Source organism: Thermobia domestica, chromosome 1, assembly GCF_964235325.1.
Source record: "Thermobia domestica chromosome 1, izTheDome1.hap1.1, whole genome shotgun sequence".
Lineage (NCBI taxonomy): Eukaryota > Metazoa > Arthropoda > Insecta > Zygentoma > Lepismatidae > Thermobia > Thermobia domestica.
In genome coordinates, this window is record NC_137454.1 from 369,431,592 (window position 1) to 369,459,257 (window position 27,666).

General features: G+C 36.5%; 1 protein-coding gene across 1 annotated transcript in view; it reads right to left on the reverse strand.

Annotated features, from left to right (window-relative positions):
• LOC145682319 (lysine-specific histone demethylase 1A-like) overlaps window positions 1–22,211 on the reverse strand; it is a 97,351-nt gene extending 75,140 nt beyond the window's left edge. The window contains exons 1-2 of the mRNA XM_081753896.1: window positions 22,064–22,211; window positions 17,348–17,542 (exon numbers count right to left, since the gene is read on the reverse strand). Of these exons, the coding sequence (XP_081610022.1) occupies window positions 17,348–17,542; window positions 22,064–22,211 (343 nt within the window). The remainder of the gene's footprint in view (window positions 1–17,347; window positions 17,543–22,063) is intronic.
• Between the last annotated feature and the right edge of the window lie 5,455 nt (window positions 22,212–27,666).

The following is a 27,666-nucleotide window of genomic DNA, read 5'->3' on the forward strand; positions in this document are numbered from 1 at the left end:
AAGAGATGTACAATTTAATAATATAACATCTGGTATCAATATCATGAGGATGTGAAGTGTAGTCAGCATAGAACTTCATCAATTTGCACTTTTATTAAATTGAACTATCTCATGATATTGAAAAAACATGGGCGTATCCTGGTGCTACCCTATCGGTCAGACAGGAAAAATCTTCATGTGTATGGTACAAAAGGGTAGGATTTCCTACCAGATATGTCGTAACATTTGCCCTAAGATAAATCCTACGATATTTCCAAGGATTTATCTCACAGTGTATAGCAGGCCTAAACGTCATTCATCAATAAAGGTTTCCCTTCACAGTCTTTTTTTTACTCCCTCTGCTTACCTCAGTATGTCCTAACCACTTCCCTTTCTAGATTATTATTATTATTATTATTATTATAGATAACTGGAAAAAATAATACGAGTAGTTTAACAATTTAAGTGAGGATTTAAAATGTCTACTGGCAGTGTTGAATTTAACTCTTTATAGCTTAGGAAGGACTATATATAGTTCTCCCATATACATTGTATTGCTTCTTTCTAGATACATCTAACGAACAAAATCGAACTAAAATATTACGTAACAAGCAGCAGTGTCACGTGTACTGCTGAAGTTTCGTTTGTATGGAGTGTTTTTTTTTCAATACTGAAACCGGAAGTGGTACTATATTTCAACCATTTCAGGTTTTAGCAGGGAGATTAGAGTGGAGGTGGAACATATTCTTGGGATGCATAAAAACCACTTCTCCTTATCTAATACCATTTTTACTCTACAGCAAACATTAAAACAGGAAGTGAATAATTTCTGCCACTTCCGGTAGGGGGTTACGAGAGAAAATTGTACCTGTTCTTAGAACGCTAAATTATTTTTTTTTAAGCTTCTCGTTACCTTTTATCGTTGTTGCTCTCTGCAGATCAATACTGAAACCGGAATTAGTAGTGAATTTCCATCACTAGAATGGTTTTAGTAGAGTTAAAGATGTAGATCAAATGTATTACTGAGACACTTAATCGATTCTCGCTATTATTATTCTTGCTTTATAATGATCAACGTTAAAACTGGAAATGACTGATACCAGCACTTCCGGTTTGAGTATCACGTCCATACACCAACTCGATTCCTAACTTTTGACACTCTGCACTCTGGCCAAAATTTATAGTGATCCACCAAAAAGTTGTAGACACTTTTTGTCCCCAAACGAACACACGGACAGACAAAGTAAATATAATGTACCACGTGCTTCTGTGTACGAACGATGTCATATGCTCCTGTTTGTAAACATCACCACATGGATTTACATTGGAGAACTACACACGACGTGGGATTAATACGAGTAGCAGACGGCGGACCACCAGCTCGTCCTACAAATCACATGACGACAGGAAGCAGCAGCGTCACTGCCGCTTTGGGACACCTGTATATTGAACAGCAACCAGCGGACCGGTACTAGTTTGCTGGTCTCCCTCCACTTGCTTGCTTTGGAGCACTAGGAGTAACCTATCCCCAAAGCCTCTAGCCTGCTTCGGGACTCTTATCTATTTCTTTCCTCTTGCCTTTGGGGCTCTGTGATCCCCTCCTTCACTGTTTGCTCTGGAGCATTGAGGTTTCTTACGCCACTCTTCTTAGCCTGCTTAGGGGCTCTGTAGAGATTCTATCCGCGACCACATGGTCAAGGACTACCTAATTTCTATCTTACAAATTACAGGACGTGTTGTATAGTATTTTCTTTAAATACTGTTGTTATAGAAGATTTTGTAAATAAACCGGTAGTGGGAGTCGATTCCGGACTCTGATTTTATTAAACCTAGCTCTACTTGCACAGAAGATTTACAATATAAAGCAGTCCTGGTTGGTAAACCAACTTCTTAAAATGACATCAAATCTTCATATTCCCTTGGTCCATGCAGGGTTAATCGATTACTATTATACAGTGATGTCAGCCTGAAATAAGAAACGTTGTAATTGATAATCTGTGTGTTACATGTGTTAGTAACGTATGACTGCGATTAAGGCGACAAGGTACACGAAAACTGAGAACAGAAACAAACCGGAGTTAATTTTCCCATCGGAGTCTAAATATTAAATTTTTTTAAGAGCTCTGAAAACAACAAGAAAAAAAGTTAAGAACAGAATCAAAACGGGGTAAGTTTGAAGCACAAACTATTCTATATCTGTGAGTAGTATTCAATTTTAGGAGATACAAAAAGTTTGAAGAAAATACTGAGTGATTTGAAATCGCGAATTTCAGCAAATCTATAAAGAATAACCATTATTCTCATAGCACTCTTAACAGTAAGAGTGATGCGATCAGCAAATGTAAGTTTCTCATTGAATAGTACTCCAACGCTTTTGTCTGTCGTAACTCTTTCGATAGGATTGCTATTAATAATATCTGTGATATATTTTATTTTTCTTCAAGGAAGAGTGAAATTCCTTAGGAGATTAATTCCTGAGGAGCTTGGCAAAAAAAAAAAAAAAAAAAAAAAAAACTTCATCAAAGGACACACATTTGAACATGGCTGTAATACAAGAAAATCTTGTACCTGTCAGCTAGCAAAATACAGTTCGACTTAACACCATTATTCAGAGATGGCAATACTGTCTCACACGCAGCAAGAAACGACTTTTTAAAAAACGATCTTCACACGCTGCAGAACTGGAAAGACCAGTGGCAGTAATACGTACAAAATAATTACAAATCTAAACATAAGAAAAGCTATTTGTCTGTTTGATTTTGAAAAGAGGTGAAAGATGAGTTGTCAGAGAAAATGTTAATTCAAGAAACCACAAAATATCTAAAAGGTTGGTTTTGCCAAAGAGACATCGCCTGCATTGTAAAGGCGTCGTGTAGTGCTTTTCTTCTAGATCCTCTTCCAATGACAGCTTCACGACTTGAATATAGAAAAGAAATACAGTATCTATGTCGTTTGAAAGGGGCTTGTAACTTACAATGACGTTACATGTATGCATTCTAGAAATCATGTCGACTGGAAAACTTTCAGAATCAATCACTGTTTCTTATTGCGTATTTTCAGTACAAAGATTAAGAAGCAGTGGCGGCAGGTGGGGTTTTTGTTCTGGGTGTTGCACTATTGAAGAGCAAGGGAGCCCAATAAAGTCATGTAGTTATAAGTTTCAGTAAATAATAACAATTATGTCATCCAGATATACTCGTACATGTAAAAATTTACTTGTAAATTATTCATTACAGCTTTGGAAAATTCGAGATTACTAATAAAACTCCAACTGACCAAAGCAGTATATATACATACCGACACTCCAGATGTCTTTCTAGAGCATTTGAGTACAAATTCGCTACACTTAATACTCAGAACGTCACTGTTGGCCAGCATCCGTACTTGGCGATTATGCAACCACACACAACGGGAATGAAGGTGTCCGCCATTTTATATTTGTTCCAGATACCGACTTAATACAAATGAATTATTGTTACCTAGTAGAAACCCTATCAAATCATATCTATTTAGACCAATTTTCATTTGGCAGATTATCCGGGACTCCCTACGTTCTTTTGGGGAATCCCTTGCGCGTGCATAGTAGGATTGTGAAACATGCAAAATTCAATACAACAGGTATCACTTCTTCAGTGATTTTTTTACCCGCCCTCTTTACGTTGAATATTTTCCGAACTATTGGCGTCCGAAAGTCATTTTCCCACGCTTTCGGCACCTTGTAGATCTAAAACTATGTCCGATAGCCGAAAGTTCAAGAGAACTTTTTTTCTTGTCTCAGTGGCAGGAATCACCTCCCAAGAGTTGTAACACTTATTTTGCAACACTCGATATATATATATATATATATATATATATACAGACTTCCATAATTCGTGTTATTTTCTACAGCGCTGGGAGAAGATGAAGTTTATACACTATTAATGTAAAATTTGGCACTCATATTGAGAAATATCTGAATTTTTCGAATTTCTAAAGAAAATAAGAGAAAATTGCTGTTTAGCCCCTCTTTTAGGGTTGTAAACAGGAAAGTTTATTTTCCTTATGGGAGATTCAATGTTAAATTTTAGAAGCAGTTTTCTCCAATAATTATTCGTGAAGATTTTGGAGCAAATGAGTTGTATTTGTTACAAAATGCAAAAACACTCATTCCCAAAGCTAGTAAAGCCGTCTCAAACATTATTTTGCGTAGGTCCCCCTTTTGGGGGGCAAGGGGCGTAAAAAGGTGGTGGGTGATATGTTACCAAAATCCCAAAATTTATTTTGGGAATGCCAGTAAGCGTGAGATTAATCACAAATGTCACAGAATCAATGCTCCAATGTCCTTACATGTAAGAGTGACTGATAATGGGGCTACAGCCCTCTTTCAAAAAAAAAAAAAAAAAAAATCACCATAAATATCCTTAGTAGGGACATACGAGAAGAAGGTATTTTATTTAATTAATGTGAAATTTGGCATCATTGTATCAAATGAGTATGCGTTTTTCAAATCTGGAATGATATTTTGATAACGCACCGTCTTAGGGGGCACAGGGGGCGAAGTACTCGATGATGGATCTTTATAAAAATTCAAAATTTTGTTCCGGAAATGCCAGTGAGCGTCAGATTTTTCACCACTGTCACAGAATTAATATTCTAATGCTCCTTGCATGTGCCAGTGACTTATATGGGGCTATACCCCCTTTCAAAAATAAAAAAATCACCATAAATATCCTTAGTAGGGGCATACGAGAAGAAGGTATTTTTTTAAATTAATGTAAAATTAGGCGTCATTGTATGAAAAGAGTATGCGTTTTTCAAATCTGGACCGTTATTTTGATAACGCACCGCCTTAGGGGGCACAGAGGGCGAAACACAAAATGATGGATGTTTATAAAAATTCCAAATTTTATTCTGGAAGTGTGAATGAGTATTAGATTAATCACAAATGACACAGAGTTAATATTCCGATGCTCCTTGCATGTGCCAGTGATTGATGTGGTGCTACAGCCACCTTCCACAAAGCACCAAAAATCACGATAAATATCCTTAACAGGGACATACCAGAAGAAGCTTTTTTTCTATTGGTCGATTAATGTGAAATTTGGCGTTATTGTAATAAAAGGTTATGTATTTTCCAAATCTGAAATGTTATTTTGGTAAGAGGGGACAAAGGGCGCGGTTTATAATTTTTGGCTTTGGAGGGCACAGGGGCCGAAGTATAAAAATTCCAAATTTTATTTTGGTAGTGCCAATGAGCATGAAATTAATTGCAAGGCGCACAGAATTAATGCTCCTATGCTATTTCCATGTACAATCCGCAGCAAAGAACCTGCAACATGAGCATGTAATTTTATTGTGAAACTACGACTAACAGCACAGGGAATCAACATAACGTCTAAGTGGCATGAATCACGACAGGAGAAATCTCGGCGTCCTCCCTTGCACACTTATTTTGGAGCAAAAGACTTCGTCGTTTCACAATAAACATATATGCTCATGTTGCAGGTTTTTTGCTGCAGACTGTACCAGTGACTGATATTAGGCTCCAATCCCCTTTCATAAAATAATAGAAATTCATGTTGAATGTCCTTATACGCAAGGACCTACTGGCAGAAGGTAAATATTTTTCATTATTAAAGTGAAATTTGGCATTATTGTCGAAAAATGTTTGTTTAGAAAAAGAGCTAAAGCGACAATATGATAATGGTCATGTGTTGATCTCTTTTAGTGGCGTCAACTCAAAATTTGATTGGCCTAACTGGAGTTTCAATGTAAAATGCGGAAAGCAGTTTGCTCTACATTTATACGAATTTTGCTGTAAATTAGCAGTTTTAGGTAGAAAATACGATACCATTCCTCTTCTTCCTCCGCTTTCATCTATGATGGTACATGCGTTTCTAGTTTTATTACGCCAAACCTCCAAATTATGGAAGATAGGCAGTAAGAAAAATTCAAACTTTTCGTTACTTCCCGTGAGCGTCAAAATATTTGGAAATATACCAAAATTAATGCTTAGAAGCTACCTCCATGTGCCAGCGACCACTTTAGTGATTCAATTCCCCCTTCCCGGTCCCAAAATAATTTAAAGAACCACACCACTTTGTTTTATTATCTTCCATGCTTCTCTCTGGCCTATTCAGAATGCATGCTAAGAGATGTGTGTTTAAGAAGCACTGGAACACGTCCGAATCATTTGTTGGCGTCCCACTGTAAGCTGATTTGAAGCAATGTCAACAAACTTTCGTTTATAAAACACCCTCTAATTCCTGACTCAACTTCTTGTTCATGTGTGCTGACAACAGTTTCAGACCTTTTCTTATCGCAATACACCAACGATTTACGAGTTAACGTGTTGACAGTTCAATAGAATTTCGTGTCTGTAATCAACACCTGGGTTAGATTGAGTTCTTCGGAAATGGACATTACATAGTAGGTGAATCTCGGGGATAGACTGGCTTAATCATTTGATAATTACTTGTCGTTTCCAGTATACTTTAAGAGTGCATTCATACTGTACTGTCCTTCGATCATGCAGTCTTTAACTCAGGATCAGCGTGCTAATGTAATTGAATGGTACATTTTATCAGAAAAATCTGCAAGAGCAACAAGATCCCGTATAGTTAAAGAACTCGGATTAAAAGTACACGATATGCAAATTTACCGTTTGTACAAACAGTTCCACAGCAATTGTTTTCACACTGCCCATCTTGTATCTAGAAAAAGTGCAGGAAGATCTCCAAGTGTATCTACAGAAGAAACAAAAAGACAGGTGTTGTTATCTGTTACTAGTTCACCGCGGAAATCCCTTGCTCGTCGAAGCTTATGCTTAAATGTTAAGAAAACTACGCTACAAAGAATTTTAAGAAACTTGAAGGTAAAACCATACAAGGTCCGGATGGTTTCTGAATTGTGTGCAAGTGATTATGGTGATCGTGTTTATTTCTGTAACTGGTTTATCGAGAAGTTAAATGAAAACCCTATGTTCTTATTTCAAGTGATGTTTTCCGATGAAGCAAAATTCTTCTTAAATGGTTCTGTGTCCTCATCACATGCAAGATATTGGTCATTGATACAACCGAACGTGAGATCAGAAGTGTCAATGAAGAAACGAGGAATAATGGTTTGGTGTTGTATAACTGCGACTGAGGTGATAGGACCATTCTTTTTTGATGAAAATGTAACAACGTCATCATACCAAAAGCTACTAAGAGAAAAAGTATTTGCTGAACTTGATCGTTTAAATTTAGGTCAAAAGTGATGAATTATGGTTTATGCAAGATGGAGCGCCAGCGCATCGCTCAAATACGACTATAAATCTTTTGAGAGAGAAATTTGGGGAACGGATTATTTCTATGGGGTCAAGTGTCGAATGGCCACCAAGAAGTCCGGATCTTATCCATGCGAGTTTTTCTTGTGGGGATTCCTAAAACAAACTGTCTACCAAAAATTATGTAACAGTGTAAAGGACTTGAAACAGAGGATCGTCCACAGTATAGAGATGATCACTCCAGATATGTTGGAGAAGGTGTTCACAGTTTCTTTAGTAAATCGCATTAATTTATATCTTGCTCGTTCAGGAGGGCATGCCGAATAAAAGTAAGTTGATTTTATGGGTTTTACACTTAGGTTAATGATCTTTTTAAACAATTAGTGATAATAGAGCCAAAAAGAGTTGTTTTCAACAAAGAATAATTTTCAGCAACTGATTCTTATTCTTCGAGAAACATTTGTTTCTATTACAACCGTGTGTCAGTGGGTATTCCGTCTGCAGTACATAGGAGTAAGTTGTTATATGGAAAGTTGGATAATACGGTTATTGTGTAAGAAGAAATGAAAATACATGCTTTTTCTTTTTACGAATAGAGCAAACAATATTGAAATTTAAAAGCTCACTTTTAATTTTTAAGATCTTACTTTTCATTGATTTTTTTTTTTTTTTTTTTTTGGTTCCTGCTACGTTTTCCATTGTCATTTTGTGTTCTATTTCGAGATGGTTCTGCTTAAGTGTCTAGAAAATACGTAGGTGATTTGTGTGTGAGATTATCTGCTATAAAAAGAGCCCTAATTGATTTTTAAAAATATAAAATTCTTTGATTATATTCCAGTGACGGCTAGGGATGGTATCGAGACGAGACGAGACGAGACTTTGTACAGTCTCGGTCTCGTCTCGGTTTAAAAATAGCTGTCTCGGTCTTGGTCTCGTCTCGAGTCAAAAATCGCCGTCTCGGTCTCGGTCTCGTCTCGGTCAACAAATGCTTATCTCGATCTCGGTCTCGGTCTCGAGGGCCAAATCTCGGTCTCGTCTCGGTCTCGTCTCGAAAGTCTCGAAATAAATAGGTGAAATTAAAATTGTAAAAGTATTATTATTGTAAAGTCTGTCGTTTCTGCTTCTTATTTTTGGCCTTATTCTTGACTTAGAATTATAGTATGGTGTACTTCTTCAGAGCTAATTTGCTAGCGCTGATGCCTTTCATGCGTGTGTTCCAGTTTCAATCATCAGTGGGTATATCATATCTGGGATAAAATTCTAATAGTAACCCATATTTCACTTTCAGCAAAAGACTTTCTCATATGGCCTCAGTACTGCCTATACAATTAAACTCTGTTAAATTAACTTCAGTACTATAGAGTAGTTTATTTCCTTCCTTAGAATAAGAATTGTTCAATACATTCTAACTTATAACGCAACACACAGCAGCATGAATGTATTTAATAGTACCGAAATTGAAATTTTACAATTTCTCATTTATTATCCAATACAGTCTGTTTTGACTGTCATTTTAAAAACATAATATAACGTTCATTATCTGAAAAAATAGGGTAAATTATTACTACAATATATTTTGTTTAAAATTGATCAAATGCTTTATTACCGTTTCACATCTACGTGTTTAATTGACACCTTATAACACGAAATTCCTGAACTTTGTGGTGGGAGCTACGGCACTCATCTTTGCTATGTGTGGCCTCGGGTTGCATCACGAAACAAGTTAGATTCAAAGTAAGATGTTTCGCATAGTTCGCGTCTAAATTTAAGTACATTCTGTTTCTTATACAAGTTCCTAAAGTTGTAATGCATTACATACGCATACGTATATCCACTACCGTAACATAGATTAAGCTTATTCCTGAGCTCTTAGCGGTGCATGTGATCTTTATTCGAGAAAACCAATTGTGCGTTCATCACGTTGAAATTTTATATTGATTGAAAATTACTTGCGAAACATGAACATATTATATAAGTATATAGGTAACTCGAGCTAGCTGTATCTATTTTCTTTCTCTCGCCAAAACAAGTGATTCTTACCTTTCTAGTTTTCTTTTGTATTCATTTTCGTAGTTTTGCAGCAACATGAAGTATTAAATAGTCAAAAATATTTTTTTTTTCGCTGTATGACTTTCGTTAAATTTTGGATCCAATTTTACCCTACCTTACCTAGTAAATAAATTACCTGTTAAGTCACTTTTTGGTCAAATTGAGTTAGAATACTTTTTTTTTAATAGACTATGTTCTTTCTAGTGGTGTAATAATGTAAGTCTAAAGCCATCTTACTACTTTGTAACTACTTAGTATAGTTTGAAAAACAGTATCATAGATCTTAGTTAAGGAACCGGTTTTTCGCTTCTCCTGTAAAATTACGAAATTATGACTTGGTTTAGTTTCCCTCTGAGGTCTTGATATACAATCATCACCATCATCATAATCAAGCATTATCAATCCACTGCTGGATGAAGTCTTCCCAAGTTTTCTCTACAACTATCTATCTTGGGTAATTCTTTTCCAGGTTACTCCCCAGCGGTTCCTGATTTTGTCACAATTTCTTGTATGCGGACATTTCCTAGGCTGTTTTTGTCACGCGGTATACAATCTAAAATTGTTTTCGTTTATCGATCATAATTTCGTCTTGCAATATGTCCATAACATTTTCCGATCTATTTTAAACATTATTTCATTAGTAACAGTCATTAGTTGCCAAATAATTCATTTCTATATATTTGGGCTAAAAATAGTTCATATCCTCTACTTTTGGAACACAGACACGCTACTTTTTGATCTTCGGATCTGGCAACACTGACTCAATTATTTAAATCAACATGATGTAAGAACCCCCATTTGCTGTAATGGCTAGTACGCTTGATTTTGGTTCGCATGGTCCCGAGTTCGATTCCCGGTGGCCGTAATGTTCAACGACCGAAGTTTTTCGGATTCCACTATGATCAGTAACTCCACGTCTCCTTTAGCCGCTCTAGCATAATCGTGAGACGTTAAACTAAAATAAAACGAACCAAAAATCAACACAATGTGTATTACTAACTGTAAGTCTTTGAATAATTGCATATAGCTATATGATATGGATCGAGTTTGAGGTGGTCGGTGGTCAAACTATAACAAATGAAATGCAGTTAGGGTGTAATTAAAATTTTAATAAAGCAGTGTTTTAATCCAAAAAATACACCAGGCCTAAGGCTTAGGGAGAACAACTAGTGCTACTGAAAAGTTGTCAGTTACGTTTAATTTCAGTTACAATTTGCTTTTACATGTATTGCTGGAACGAAAACTTTGACATTAACATTATAAGTAGCCCAAAGACTATGAAAAACATCGTGTTTTGAAAACATTCTTGCACCATAAAACAAATTACGAGTAATTTAAAAATATTTTGCACTTTAGCTACGTTATTTGCACTATATTTATAATAATATTTAGCATTTTTTTAAGTTCGCAATACTGCTTAAAATAATGTAACTGCGACTTGTTGTAATTAAAACTACTGAACACTAATGTTACAATGTTCCTGCCATTTGAGTTATTAGAGATCTCCAAAATGTTGATGTTAGTGATATGTATTGTCCTTTGTTACACTGAATAATATATGTGCTTTTGTGGTTTAATTTAATATCTAAATTAGAAATATGTAGAGCTCTTTCGTGGCTAAGCAGTAAGCCTATGGCGTGAGAGACCCGGGTTAGATTCCCGGCGGGAGCTCATGTGGTTTAGATTCAACGTTAATCAGTAGGTTCAGTCTCATATAACCTCGCTGCTGAAAGAGGCGTTAAACTCAATTAAAAAATGAAATGAAATTTTTGAGTTTTACGTCCCACTGTTATTCCGGTTAGGCTAAAGGAGACTGTGATGATGAGAGATGAATGAAATGGTGGAATGAAGAAAGTGGGAGGAAACGGGAGAACCCCCAGAAAACTCACGCACTAAACTAAATTAACTGAACAGAAATATGTAATATCAAACGTAGTGCAATTTGAGAAATTACAACTTTATGTTGCATTGGCAACATTGCTTGTTTATCTAGTGGTATTGCAGAGTATCTGGAAGAATTTCCCCTTCCATATTTCACACAGCATGTTAAAAAATTCAGCATTTTTAATGTATATGACTATTAGATGAAATACCCATTTTTCGCATAGGACCAGTATTTGGAAGTCAAGGCCTGTGGAAGTATCACTATCTCAGCAACCGCGAAAACTACTGTATGTATTTGACACTAATATCGGTCATTTTGTATTATTTTTACATGCCTGGGTATCCCTCCCCAGCAGGTGAACCCCGGCCCGCATGCACTGGTAGCTGAATTTCAAAGTCATCGCTAATGGAAGTGACACCATTGATCTCAGCGACCGCAAAAACTATACATTTGACACTAATATCGGCCATTTTGGATTACTTTTACATGTCTCGGTATCCCTCCTGTGAACTCCGGCTCGCAGCTGAATGCGGTGAATTTGGAGGTTAATGCGATCGGAATTTCACCATTGATCTCAGAAAACGCGAAAACTATTTGGCACTAATATCGGTCATTTTGTATTATTTTTACGTCTCGGTACTCCCCTCCCCCGCAAGTGAACCACGGCCCGCATGCACTGGTAGCTGAATTTGAAAGTAATCGCTAATGGAAGTATCATCATTGATCTCAGCGACTGCGAAAACTATGTATTCGACATTAATATCGGTCATTTTCTACCCTCCTGATTCAAAATTAAAATAAATAAATAAATAAATAAAATAAAATAAACGCTTCTTCTTGGTCTGAGGCCTGGGACATGATACTTGTCACTCAAATTTCGTAACTCTTGGACTCTCGTCTGGTCCCCAGGCCGCACACAGGCAATCAGAAAGACAGGCACGCAAACACACAAACAAACAAACTCTTCTTTTTACTTATATTAGATATGATATACAGGCGAGGATCCAAGGGGAGTGTTAAAGGGGTTATACCTCCCCTTGACGCTCAGCTATACACTGTATAAAATGGGCTTCAATCATACTTCTTTCTTTATACTGGATAAAATGTCAAACTATGGTTTAGCCCCTCCCTCGATCATATCCTGGATCCGCTAGTGTATATATATATATATATATATATATATATATATATATATATATATATATATATATATGTGTGTGTGTGTGTGTGTGTGTGTGTGTGTGTATATATGCTATTGTGTATGTATATGTGTGTGTGTGTGTTGAGAGAGGGGGAGAGAGACAGAGATGACTATACACATCAGCAGTGGATTTTGTTTCGGGAGAGGCTTGAGAACGAGTAAGAAATATTTGTGTTGTACGTGCAATGCGAAAAAATGATCACAACTCTATTTCGGGAGGGGCTTCAGTCATTTAGCCATCCCCTAAATACGCCACTGAACATTAGTCAACCGTTCCCATATTACCTAATACAGCAACGAAAGAAATTTTGAGTAAAGGTCAATCTTAATAGTTGTCTATATCAATATTCGAGACGAGACCGAGACTTTCGAGACTGACCTAAGTCTCGTCTCGGTCTCGTCTCGATTTATAGAGGTCCGTCTCGGTCTCGGTCTCGCCTCGGTAGATAAAAGGCCGTCTCGGTCTCGGTCTCGTCTCGGTATACAAAAGGCCGTCTCGGTCTCGGTCTCGTCTCGATAATTCGAGACGATACCGAGACGAGACCGAGACTAGTCTCGGTCTCGGTACCATCCCTAAGTGACACCATAACAACAAAGCTATATGCCTAATCAGTTACACTGATAGAAGTTATTCATTTACAATAATTTCCAGGTTTATTGTATATTATTTTTTGTTTTGCAATAATGACAACTTACATATTAATTATGACATATTTATTGTGAATTTTTGTGATTTTTGGAAGGGGGTTGCAGCCTATATAAGTCACTGGGACATGCAAAGAGCATTAGAACATTAATTCTGTGACAGTGGTGAAAAATCTGACGCTCACTGGCATTTTCGGAACAAAATTTTGAATTTTTATAAAGATCCATCATCGAGTACTTCGCCCCCTGTGCCCCCCTAAGGCGGTGCGTTATCAAAATAACATTCCAGATTGAAAAACACATACTCATTTGATACAATGACGCCAAATTTCACATTAATTAACAAAAATACCTTCTTCTCGTATGTCCCTACTAAGGATATTTATGGTGATTTTTTTTTTTTTTTTGAAAGAGGGCTGTAGCCCCATTATCAGTCACTCTTACATGTAAGGACATTGGAGCATTGATTCTGTGACATTTGTGATTAATCTCACGCTTACTGGCATTCCCAAAATAAATTTTGGGATTTTGGTAACATATCACCCACCACCTTTTTACGCCCCTTGCCCCCCAAAAGGGGGACCTACGCAAAATAATGTTTGAGACGGCTTTACTAGCTTTGGGAATGAGTGTTTTTGCATTTTGTAACAAATACAACTCATTTGCTCCAAAATCTTCACGAATAATTATTGGAGAAAACTGCTTCTAAAATTTAACATTGAATCTCCCATAAGGAAAATGAACTTTCCTGTTTACAACCCTAAAAGAGGGGCTAAACAGCAATTTTCTCTTATTTTCTTTAGAAATTCAAAAAATTCAGATATTTCTCAATAAGTGTGCCAAATTTTACATTAATAGTGTATAAACTTCATCTTCTCCCAGCGCTGTAGAAAATAACACGAATTATGGAACAGTCTATATATATATATATATATATATATATATATATATATATATATATATATATATATATATATATATATATATATATATATATATATACTGCTTTGGTCAGTTGGAGTTTTATTAGTAAAAATTTACTAATTATATGTGCATCTCTTCCAAACTTAGAATAGAAGTAACTGATTAGTCTACAAGACAATAATTCCATATTCTTGAAATTTATGTAAATATTGTAATATTCTGTGGGTAGAGGCAATAACTTACACAGGAGTTACACCCTTCACCTTTTTATTATAAAAATGTCGTATATAATTATTATACAAAGTCTCTGTAAAAATCTTTCTCTTTAATCACTCTAAATAAATGTTTTCAGTGTTGGACAAAAAGGGCCTCTCGGCGTATAATATTGGCTCGGGTTAATAGGAAGGTGTCCTAACCCTCAGACGGGACTGGTGACTCCGTAGCCCATAGCGGCCTCAGAATTAGGTATTGTAGGTTAGTCTCCGTAGCCCATAGCAGCCCTGGGAGTAAGTATTGTAGGTTAAGTCTCTGTAGCGCATACAGGACGCAGGAGTAGGTAATGTAAGTGGATGACAAGTACAAGGCACTGATGATTTCTTAGTCTCGACATCCTCTTTTATAGCCATCCTTTGGAGGAAGAACCTGTGGAGGGATTGTCGGATTTCTTCGTGTTTATCCGTGTACTTTCCGTCTCTTCCTGAGAGAGTAGTTTCCTTCTGTTATCTGCCACTATTTGTTTACGAATCGTGAAACCACGTGTTTGTACGAGGGTGTCGGGGAACTCATGTCTAATTAGGCCTACCTCTATTTTCGGTTTTAGGTGAATGAAAACAACCTAACCATAAAGGACAAGATTATTTAAGACGGTGGATAAGATTTCAAGGGAAAATGTCAAGTGACCGGGCCACCAGGGCCTTCACAAGTGTACAAGTAGAGCAAAATCCAGAAAACACTAATTTAGAAGAGACATGTGATTTGTTTTTTATTCGTAAGGGCATCAGTATTAATGGAATTCATCAAAACTTGGTTAAAGTGTATGATGATGATGCACTGTCGCATCGACAGGTAACACGATGGATAAGCTCATTCATACAAGTGTGGTAAAACAAACGTCGAAGATGACCTTAGAAGTGGTCGACCAAAAACAGTAACTTCACCTGAAGTTGTGGAAATTGTGCAAAAATTGGTAATGTCCGATTGACGAAAAAAAATTAAAGAAATAGCGGAGGAAGTAAGGATTGATATTCATAGTGTTTGGAATATTCTACACCAACACCTTCGGCTCACAAAGGTCTGTTCCAGATGGGTTCCTCACAATTTGAACGTTTTAAACTTGGGTGCAAATGTGTTAGGAAAATTTGGATTTTATGGAAGGAGATAAGTACTTCTACCAGCATGTAGTGACAGGGGATGAAACATGGGCTCACTGGTATGACCCAGAATCTAAACAGGAGTGCATGTAGTGGCGGCATCAGGGGTCACCAAATCCAAACAAATTCAGGGCAAAGAAATCGGCTGGCAAGGTTATGGTAACTGTGTTTTGGGACACAGAAGGAATTCTTTTGCTTGAAGCCATACCAAAGGGACATACCATCAGAGGAACTACTTTAAAAAATAACGATGTACGCCGAGCAGTTCAGAATAAACAACGCAGAGGTGCAAATTGTCGAATTTTGCTTCTTCATGACAATGCGTCTGCACATACATCCGATCTTGCGCAGGCTGCTATCACAGAAGAAGAAATGACCCAACTTTTCCACCCACCCTTCAGTCCTGACATAGCCCCAAGTGATTACCTGTTCCATCATCTGAAAAAATACCTCAGGGGCCAGCGATTTTCAAGCGACAAACAGGTAATGGATGCGTGATTCAGTTCTTTGACTCCAGACGATGTGTAGAACTGGAAGATGATTATATTGAAAAATAGTAACTTTTTTTTTCACAGCTCATTCGAATTAATTTAATAGTCATAGTTCAAATCCCAAGAGTTGTAAGCAAGATAACAATTAAGTTTAAATTATTTTTAAATATATTATACAGAGCGTTTCAAAATAACACCGACAACGGGTTTAGGAGGTGACTTCTGACACCACAATAAGACAAAAAGTGTAGACCAACCTGAGTGCACAAATGCTTCCTTTCGGAGTTATAGACTCCCAAAATAATGAAGTTTAAAGGTCTATAGCTCCAGAACTATGGAACCTACCGCAGTCGGGTCAAGACTTTAATTAGAAACGAATATGTGCGCTATCCAAAAATATGTTTCAGAATTCTAAGGTATTCACGCAACAATTTTTATAGAGGAAGTTTGGCTATGGGCATATAAATTGAAGTACTCAACAACTACCTCTGTAAAAATTATCGTGAAAGTACCGGAATAAAGTCTTTACCCGACTATGATAGGCCCCATAGTTTTGGAGCTATGGACCTTTAAATTTCATTTATATTATATATATATATATATATATATATATATTAGGCAGCCTGTAACTCCGAAAGAAAGCATTTGAACAACCAGGTTGGTCTATACTTTTTGTCTTGTCTTGGTGTCAGGAATTAATTCCCAAACGTTGTCGGTGTTGTTTTGAAGCATCCTGTAGATTTAGTACAATTCGTTAATAATGAGAGAAGTTCGATTTAACGTTATATTTGTATTTAAGAATTTGCTTCCTTTTTATAAATAAAAATGGATAATTTTGTTCAGTCCATAATTACGAATCCCAATTTTTCTTGTCTTCATACTGAACATTTTTGCATTCTTTTTCTTTCTAAATAACATTGTAAATACTTGAAACAGACTGAAAATTCAAGTAGCCTACTGTCTGTATAAATATATCAAGATACGAACATTGTAACAATAGAAAAAAAAAAAACAGAGTAACTTATTAAAACAATGAACAAATAAACATCACAAATAAGATACTTCACAACACACAAAACTATAGAAACAGTAACGAAAACACATACGAGGGAGGACCCAAAAGAAACCGGATTGAAAGAGCGCTGCCGTTCCTAGGCGTAGTAGAGAGTTCTCCTGCTAGGTGGGTCTAGTAGAGACCTTCCCAGATCAGTTGGCCAAGCGGCGTCTGCGTAGGAGGTTAACGTTTGATCGTATTATTGTTTTTCTCAACTGTTCTCGTTTGCCGCCTGCGAAATCGTAATGGCAGATTCAAAGGAACAAGGAGTGTGTTTGCTTCCTACTTGGAAAATCGGAAACGAAAACTTACCAACCCCCCGCCAGAGACGCCTGTGAAAAAAGATAACATTTTTCACCCTTATCAGACACCTTTTGCTTCTTTCTAGAATATCTGGATCTCCTACATAAGGACACTCTACTGTTGCCTTTATTTCAGCAACTGGTATAATTGCTAAGACTTGCGTTATTTTATAGAACATTTTCCGTCTCTCATGGACTTACCTTTATAAGTTACAGGATTGCTATGATTCCGAGCATTGGAAGTAACAATTTCCACTCCATGACTGCCATAACGAATCTGCCTCACAGCCGTATTCAGTTTGATTTCTAAGCCTTCCGACAGAGAGACAGGCACACAGGAATAGCCATTGCGAACTGGAAAACAACAAAGAAGAAATATAAGAATAGTATGAGATACTGACAATCAATTATGTACTTGCTACATAAATCTTCATTTTGAAAAACTGCAGAATACTAGTAAGCCTGCCATACGTCCCATAAAAAACGAGGTAGTCCCGATTTTGGGCCCGAATGTCTTGCGTCCCCGTAAATTTAGTCGGAACAGGCAAATATCCCGTATTTCACTCCCGTCCAGTTTCTGCTCTCAATATCAGCTTATTGAAAATTGGAAAATCAAAAAATTTTGACATTGATTGGGAATCCTGTTATTACTGAATGAAGAATAAGCTGTGGCATATAACAGATTGGAGAAAGTTTTTACATCACCCTCTCAAATTTCATAGCGAACAAGCCAATAGACTCGAGAGCAGATTTACAGTTGTCCGTCATCAGTCAAGGGAATATGCGTTCTTTGATAAAGTGCACGAGCTGAACTGTTGTTGATAATTCATTATAAATGAAGTGTTCAAATTTTGTTTCAAAGAAAATTTCTAAATCAAACTACATGTTTTCTTATAATTTGAAGAAGAAGTACCCTTTTCTGAAAGCAACGAAGTTCAACTATGAAGTTGACTGCAACATTTGCCATGCTACTTTTTCACTGATTTAAATAAAACGAGATTATTTGCATATTATTTTCCCGTGAAGCATTTTTACAAGACATCATCTTGAGTTTATAAAGGTGATTCTTTTGTACTTACATTGTAAATATCTTAACTCTGTAAAATTAATTGCAGGGAACGAAGAGAGAACAGTGCCTGCAGTTATAATTTTCGCTCATAACCAGAGCGACAATTCATTGGATTCTGTTGGAAAGTTGAGGCGGGGGGGGGGGGACGAAGATGCCCCGTAATCTCATGGAAAAAAAGAAAAGAAATATGACAGGCTTAAGTATTAGGCAGGCATTTAACAGAAAATTAACATTTTTCTAGAAAGCCAATATTACGAAGTAGCAGGCCCGTATCCACGGGGGGGCAAGAGGGGGCCGGGCCCCCCCTAAATTTTGGCTGGCCCCCATAAAATTTCACGGTAGGCTTGCAAATGAACTATAATATGGTGTTGAAGTATAATATGGTTGGGTCGGCCCCCCCTAACTTCTACCGGGCCCCCCCTAAATTTTGGGGTTGGCTACGGGCCTGCGAAGTAGTGTACGTTGCATACTTAAATACGCACGTAACACTCTCAGTACACAGATAACAACTTGGTGCTTATGGTTACTTGTATCATCATCGCGTTTAATGTCGTTACTGTATTAACATTATACTGCATGACAGTAAATACAGTACCTTATTGTATTGGCGTATAGTGTATAAGGATGATTCATGAAGCTACAATACAATAAAGTATTTAAAGTAAAAATCATAAACGTTCTGATATTTAATTAATGACATATTGTAAGTCAATCTATACAAAATAGTCTTTATTTAAGAAAATAAGGTCGCATTCCAAAATGGTAGGAAATAATACTATATAGAAATATGCCATATCAAGAGTTTCATAAGAGTAGCAGAACGTACAAACAAGGAAGACATATTTTCCGGAAAACAAGGTAACCTGCTGATAAGTGCGTTCTCATCGAAGGCCCAGCAAAAGTAAAAGGAAGTGAACACTTCGCATCATCTTTGCTTATTAAATACTAATGTAATAGATAAATTCGTGCAACATATTACACCTGTAAAAGGCCAAAGTTTTTTTTTTTTTTTTTTAAGATCGAATATAACAATTTGGATTGATGTGTGTGTTTCTGGATTGGACACTAATATCGGTCATTTTGGATTATTTTTACATGCGTCGGTAACCCCCCCCCCGGAACGGAACCTCCGTCCCGTATACAACGGTAGCTGAATTTGAAAGTCATCGATAATGGAAGTGTCACCATTGATCTCAGCGACCTCGAAAACTATGGATTTGACACAAATATCGGTCATTTTGGATTATTTGCACATATCTCAGTGTGCCCCCCCCCCGGGTGACCTCTGGCCCGCAGCTGAATGAGGTGAATTTGGAAGTTAATGCGATCGGAATTTTATCATTGATCTCAGCGACCACGGAAACTATTAATTCGACACTAATATCTGTCATTTTCTACTATTTTTACATGTCCCGGTAAACCCCCTCCTGAGATCCCTCTAGTTCGAATTTTGAAAAAAAAAAAAACAAAAAAAACGCTTCGTCTGTATCTGGAGCCTGGACCAAGGTACATGTGACCAAAATTTGGTAACTCTCGGCTACTTGTCTGGTCCCCAGGCCGCATACAGACAGACATTCAGACACACAAATTCACTTTTTATTTTATTTGCATTAGATTTTCAATTTTAAAACATACAAGGTTACAGTAGCAGTGTTATGCTATTTTAGCTAAAACTTGTAGCACATATTAATACTGTACTTAACCGACGTCTTGCTTTTTTCCACCAAACTCTAGTATCGCAGGAAATTTACAATGCTGCCACGTTCTAAACATTTTCCTTGTATTCAACTATTCATACATGGGTAGACAATGTATATAATTCTGATAGTTATTCAAACAACAAGCAAATAGTTCCTATTAATTAACCAACTAAAAGTAAACGCAATTATAACCAGCCACCACTTGAAGTTAGAAGAATCCGGCAATAGAGGAAATCTGCTTCCCTGAGTGGTTCATTAGACTGAAATAGTGATGTCGTAATTTCCTCTTCGTTACCACGGTGATCGCCATGTTTTTTTTCTAAACAAACACATGAAACGATAGGAATACTATAAAGTATACTGTTAATAAGAACACACATTTAATAATAATTTTAGAATATTTGAGGACAAAGTGAAGTTGGCAGGAAAAGATACAGATTAATAATATGGGTCCACTATTGAGAATATTTACGAGTGAAACCTAGTAATTAACGATGTAACATATAAGGAACATGTAATCTTTTTCTACAGGGCCCATATCTCTAGGTAATCTGATATGAAAGAAATTGCATAAGTAATGCCAGAGCCATTACCAAGTAATACACAATAAACGAAAGCAACTACACGACTCTTAAGGTACAATTGAGGAGCTGTCGACACAACGAAAATGTCAACTTTGAGAATAATGTTAATTATATTGGCACATTTAGATATTATACGCCCACCCTTTAAAATATGAGTGCATATTTACAGTAGCTACATAATAAACAATCAAAAAAAAAAAAAAAAAAAAAAAAGGACACGAAGCTTGTAATCATATGCGTGCTAAGGGTTTTCAATCTGGACCAATTTCTGATCGGTTAACATGCATCGGATCTTTTCTTATATTTCCTACTTACCTTAAAAATATATACTTACAGTATAAGAAGAAAACATCTAATTATGAGTGGTTCAGCAAATTTTTAAACACTTTCTGTAGACCTACACGTTTGGAATGTAATGTGTGATACTGATGGTACTAAATACACATTTTTCAGAATTATTTAAATCTAATACCTGATAATAAATAAGCTAAATATATTTTGACACTTAAAGCAACCTCCAAATGTATAAATCATAAATTCTGCGATAGCAAGGGAAACATTTCACTTTCAACGCTTGACAGATTTTTACATATTATTTACCTAATTGCTTGCTTTTTCTGTTTTCGTAGTTTCATTCAATGGATTTTTTAAAACAGGCCTACGTAAGTGTTTCTTTTATTCTAATGTTTGCAATTAACACGTCACTGTTTTCGCTTTGTACTTGGGTTCTTAGGCCATGTTGTTTGGAAAATAAAACTATGATCACCTTGGCAACGAGACGGATGTGACTTCAAACCATTTCAGTCTATACAACATACATGACTATCTGATTCATTGGCTACAGCGAGGAGCAGGGTTAAAAAAAAAAAAAAAAAAAAGTGTTGCTACGCACGGACTATGAAACATAAAAGGGGGAACCCAAAACGAACCTGAATATGAAAATTTAAAAAATGGGTATTTATTTGTTGGTGTTACAAATTGAATCTCTTTCAAAGTGGTGACCATTTGGTGCAATGAACCAGTCCAAACACGTATTACACTTTCCGAAGCAATCATGAAACTTTTGCAGAGTGATGTCTTTTAATGACAGTCGTTTATTTTCTTGTAGTTTCTCTATGCCCACAAAACCTCTTCCATTGAGATCTATCTTCATTTGGAGGAATAAAAGGAAGTCGCCATCAGCTTTCATCTATTTTATCACTAGCTTTGTACAGTCCGCAGCAAAAAGCCTGCAACATGAGCATGTAAGTTTATTGTGAAACTAGGCCTAACAGCGCAAGGAATCAACATAACGTCTAAGTGGCACGAATCACGCCAGGAGAAACCTCAGCGTCCTTCCCTGCTCACTTATTTTGTAGCAATAGACTTCGTCGTTTTACAATAAACTTACATGCTCATGTTGCAGATTTTCTTTTTTTTTTTTTTTTTTTTTTTTTTGCTGCGGACTGTACAATAGTCAGTATCGATTTCGAAGTGATCTGTCGTAGGCACGAATTTTGCCGCAACTCTTTTAATTTGCAATTTCTCTCAAAATCAGTTTTTGCAATTTTTCTCTGAAAATCACTTGGCAGGAACTTCTGGAGACACACCAGACAAATCACAACGAATTCCTTAGTCGTTTTGCGACCGTCTTCCAAGATCAGTTCAGGAACTCTCGTTCTTCCCGAATTGAATGGACCATCGGGGGCTGAGATATGAGTCCCCTCAAACATCGTTATTCGAAGTTTTTTTTTTTTTTTTTTTGCTGACTCATTCATTGATATAAATGTCTGGTATGTTTCCAACTAGCCAGAAATGCAAAATTTCCCACATTGAGAGGATGTATTATATCAAGAAAGTTTCAGTACTCCGGGTATCATTGCATGAAAGGAAACAGCGTCATCAACCTACAAGAATGCCCTCTTAGTAAAGTCAAAATAGGAAAAAAAAAAGTTAACTAATTCCTACAAAAATTATTTTTACTTTAACGTGAAGCCAACAGCTACTCTTCCAATCAACATATTAAAAATATACATACACATAGTCATGAAATATACACGTATTTTACGGCTGCAATCTTGAAGAAAAGGCACCAATTAAAAAAAAAAGAATCAAAAATTATTTTGGGTATCAAAGTACAGGAAAATTAATGTGGAATACAAATACGGTGTTTTTTTTATTATATTTCTTTTAAACTATTTATGTAAAGTATATTGAAGTAGGTTATATGGAGTGCAGTAACCAGTCAAATCTACGAAAAGTTCTGATATCCCAATTAAAAGCATTCAATGTGAAAAAGAAGCCGAGTTTTGAAGAAGTACGAAATAAATAAATAAAGTTGTCTGTACTTTGTATAGTCAAATTCTTCAGCCGAGGTAAGTTATGATACCGATTTTGTCAAGTTCTTGAAGTGATTTTTTTCTTGCTGAAAGTGTTTGAAGTGCTTGGCCACTTCAGCCAAATAAGCTATAATCTCTTGTCACCACTTGGTCAAGTTCTTCAAATACTTTCAGAATGAGGAAACTTGGCAAAATTGATATTACTAGCTGAACCTGAGCTCTCTACACAGCGCATCATTCACATATGAAGATGAATCTCCTTGATATTCCTCACATCTGTACATGTCCCTTTACAGACACAAGTGAAGGACGTCTTACTAAAAATTGGCAAGAGATACCATAAAGGGGAGATTTTTTTCGATTACTTTTTCAATATCCACACCGTTTGCAAGATTTCAGTCTACTTCCCGTTGGAGTTTTTAATTCATGTATAATCAGTGTTTTCTTTCTTCTTGCATGCAATATGTAATAAGCAAAAACATTACACACACACAATTAATTATGATCTCAGTGATATAAGGTGTTCATTGGGCAAAACACTCCAAACAATAAAGATTCAACTTAGAGTGGAGAAATGGTTATCCTTCGTTTTTCATTATCATTTGGCCATGAAGCAAGCGCCTGTGAGGTATACAACCCCCATATGCAATTATGTGGTGTTGGAATGTATAATGCGTAGGATATGCTGCTTTAGTTTTTTGTACCCGTAAAAATGTAATAAAGAAATAATGGCCATGTTTTTTATATATTGAATTAGAATTGGACAATCTACATAAAATTTGCAATCGATCAGTGGAAGCGTCATCTTTCTAGAGCCTGTAGTTTTCGAGATCTCATTGTCGAAAGGATTGGCCACAAACATATAAACGTCCACAAACGTATAGTTTAAAAGAACTCCAAATATGGCAGCACAATTCATTTGCATTGATTTCGGAAAAGGCTTTGAACAATAATTTTAAAAGAATAAACTTTATTTAAAAAAAAGGTCTATTTAAATAATTTATTTAAAGTACACATATTTAAAATATTTGTCTTTGTTAAACGTGAAATCACAAATGACCATAAATCAAAGGTTGGAGCTCAGGCGCTTTTGTTGTTTTTGCAGCATTTTAATAGATAGTAAGTATCTTGCTGAAGAATTTGGCTATATATTCGTACTCGTGAATAATAACTAACTAAGTCTATGGCCTATGCCCATGTAGAACCCGGAGGTTCAATGCCGCGTTCACAAAAGCTCTCCACTGACTTGTGTCCTTAGCCAACTGGTTCCAGTTTCTACTTTGTATTCCTATTTCTGCGAGAGCCATCTTAATATAGTCCTCCCGTCTTCCTAATGGTCGTTTTCCAACTGAAATTCCAGTTAGAACTCTGAAAGCATTCCTACTTATTTTCAATCTGGCTAGATGACCTTCCCACCTCAGCCTCCTAGATTTGATGACTAACAATGTTCGGTAAACCGTATAAATTACGTAGTTCCTCGTTACTAGATTTCCGCGATTCCCCATTCCCGTTTCTCTTGGGTCCGAATATTCATCTCAGGATCTTATTCTCAAATATTTTCAATCTACTTTCTTCACTCAGAGTAAGCGACCATGTTTCGCAACCATACAGAACAACAGGCATAATTATTGTTTTATATATTTTAAGCTTCAGATTCCTCGACAGAATTCGCGACGACAAAAGATTTTTAACTGAATAATAACACGAAGTCCCTGCTTTTAGTCGACATTTAATTTCATCGTGAATATTGTTTTAATCTGTTAATACTGACCCTAGATATTTGAAAGTATCCACTTTGTCGAAAGTACTATTTGATATTTTAACGCATCCATAATCTGTAGTATTACGATCCCGACGAACTTCCATGTATTAACAATGAATAATAAATATGGTAATCTAAGTTCTCGTTTAGTATTAAATTTGAAATATGTAATAACCTAGCGTGGTGCCATTTAAAATAATGTAAATTTTTGTCGGTTGTCAACATTATAATCGATTGGTATTGCGGAGTACTCCGAACGATTTCCTCTAGTCGGTATTTGCACGTTATAGAATTTTATCCAATTTTACCTATTAGTTTAAATGTTACAAGGCGGTTTCAAAATAAATGGCCCACCCTATGGCACACCTGTATACACATATAACTAGATGGATAAACCATTCTGCACTGAATAAACTTTCATGGGTAGATTTTGGCCTGCGAAGTTTCGTCCATGCAATATTTTTGAGCCGCGAAATTTTGTTCGTATACTCTATACAACATTACTTTTCTACTTTTTGATCCTTTCTTATACGTTGTTGCTGTGTGTTGTTTTGTACATATGTTCTATAGGGCGGTAACAACTTTAGAAACATCTTGTAGTCTTCTTGCTATGATAGATATTCAATATAGTTTTTCTCGCTGCCAATTAGGAAAGAGACTTCTTAAATCAGAACGTAGCGACATGTGTAGAACTGAACAAATACGAAGTGCAGCACCTCCGCATATCTACACGAACATCAGCTGTGATGTCAGATAGACCAGGAACCAATTAAATAATAAATAAGTAACTTATAAGAACTACAGGCGAAGTTTGTACGACTGCATTATATGTATGTACGCGGTACAAGCTACACTATTTCTCGCACATGAAGTTGCCATCATGTAAGATCATTACACTATAGAATTCAACAATGGATTTCGAAGTCAAAGAACATGGTCCTTATTTTAAGAGATACACAGTATTGTTCTGCGCTACAAATAATACATTAGATCCATCTTGACAGAAAAGTTGACTTACCCCTTTGTGCATGGGTCAAAGAAAACATTTATCAAAGCTCTGGTTTATATGGGCGAGGGCGGTTTCAAGGAGGTGACTGCACAAGAACCATGTCTGCTCGTGCTGGGTGCCACAATCCTGTCAGATGTTCCATCCATCAAGATCAGAGACCTTTGAAGGAGGACTGAAGGTTTTTCATGTGAACTGGCATGGGGCTAGAATCTATTACTTGATCACAGGACAAGAACACCCCCTGCAGGGCTTTCTTAGGTTGATGTTCTTCTACTCAGACCGTATAACCTTTTAAACACGGTGAACACGCTGGTGTCCAAAAAGATGCATTAAAAAAAAAAGATAAATAAAAGTACAAAACGGAAATTCCGGAAAGAAGAATGAGTTTATGTTTTTTTTTATGTGGAAAAAAAGTCTGTATATTACGTCGGTCTTCCGTCATTCTAAACGCTCGCTACCAGAGGTGGATAGTTTCTTCAAACTTCCCATCGCCTGTTGGCTGTACCAACTTCAGGCTTTCACTTCCTCAACTTCATGCCTCCCTCAATCCTCTTCCATTTCAAACCTCATCAATAGAAATCAGATGTTAAGTAAAATGCATATTTCTGCTGATAAAAATGAACACGCTGAAATTAATTTGGAAAGTCTATGCTTCAATTTCAGCAAAAATCATTTTGTCTGTTTCGCTTTACATTGTCTACATATTGTCTATTCTTTGCATTTTCTTCAAAATTAGGACTTCAATGTATAACTACATAAAAGATTTCTTGTCCAATCACGGTTTGTGTCGCTTTCTAAAAATTTAAAAATAACAGAAATGAACACTTTCCACGTTAGGATTAAGTTCCATCTAGATTCATAGAAAGAGTGTCGCCACAAGAAATGTGAGCGGGTAATTGTGCTAATAAGGACCAGGACATGGAGACAATAAGAACCTTAATGAGAGTTGGACAAGTACTCAAAGTGAAAATGTACCAATCTACATGTTCTTGCATTCTACTCTTTAATTGGCATGCATGAAGAAATTTTGTACAAATGTTTTGATTTATTTTTAAGGCTGAAGCATGTCTTCCTCACCGTGGTTTCGTCATGTTTAAAGTATTTTTGTACTTCAGACACAAAATACAGGATCTTTAAATTCCAAACGACAGATTATGTGAATTTAAAATAGACAACACAGTGTTTATTGGTTTTCCCGTGGTTCTTCTGTTTTTATATGTTTCTAAAATACCTTAGATCTCCATATTTTCTTTGACCTCTTTAAGATATACTTACATTACATCGAATGATTATCCCAGTCCTTACCTTAAGGGTTTACTATTCACAATTCGGTTTAATAATCTTGGAGCACCATCTCAAAGTACTGTAATTTTAACTATAAATACTGCCTATACTTAAAATAGTGGGAAATGAAACTTTTTTTCTTACGATAGTAGTAATCGCATGACTTGGTCTCACTTTTTGGCCCCTGGGTCCCTGCCCCTGGGTCCCTGCCGGGGTCAATGACCTAGGGGTACCTAGGACCACCCCCTAAAATTTGGCAGGGGTACATAGGACCCCCCCCCCAGGACCCATGGTCCCTGGCCCGTGTCAATGACCTAGGGGTACTTAGGACCACCCCTCTAGATTTTGGCAGGGTACATAGGACCACCCCTTAAATTTTGGAAATTGCCAAATCTAAAAATTGGGTGTGGTAGCCTAGGACCACAGTATGTACCTCTATCAGTATTGGGTGTCTATGTCGTTCCCTTTTATGAGTAAAAAATTGCCAAAAATTCAAATTTCGGAGGTTTTTGACCTAATTTATCCCCTTGGATGAGGTATTATTACCCTATATGGTTATATGGGCGTATACAGGGATTCATTCCCTTTTATAAGACATGGGTATATTAATGCACCCCTTGAAATTTTTGGGAGGGGTACTTTGGCCCACCCCTTTAATTTTGGAAATTGCCCAATTTCAACATTGGGTATTATAGTACAGGACCCTAATATGTATTATGATAAATTTGGGTGGTCCACCTCGTTCCCTTCTAGGGGTACAAAATTGCCAAAATATAAACGTAAGCAATACGTAG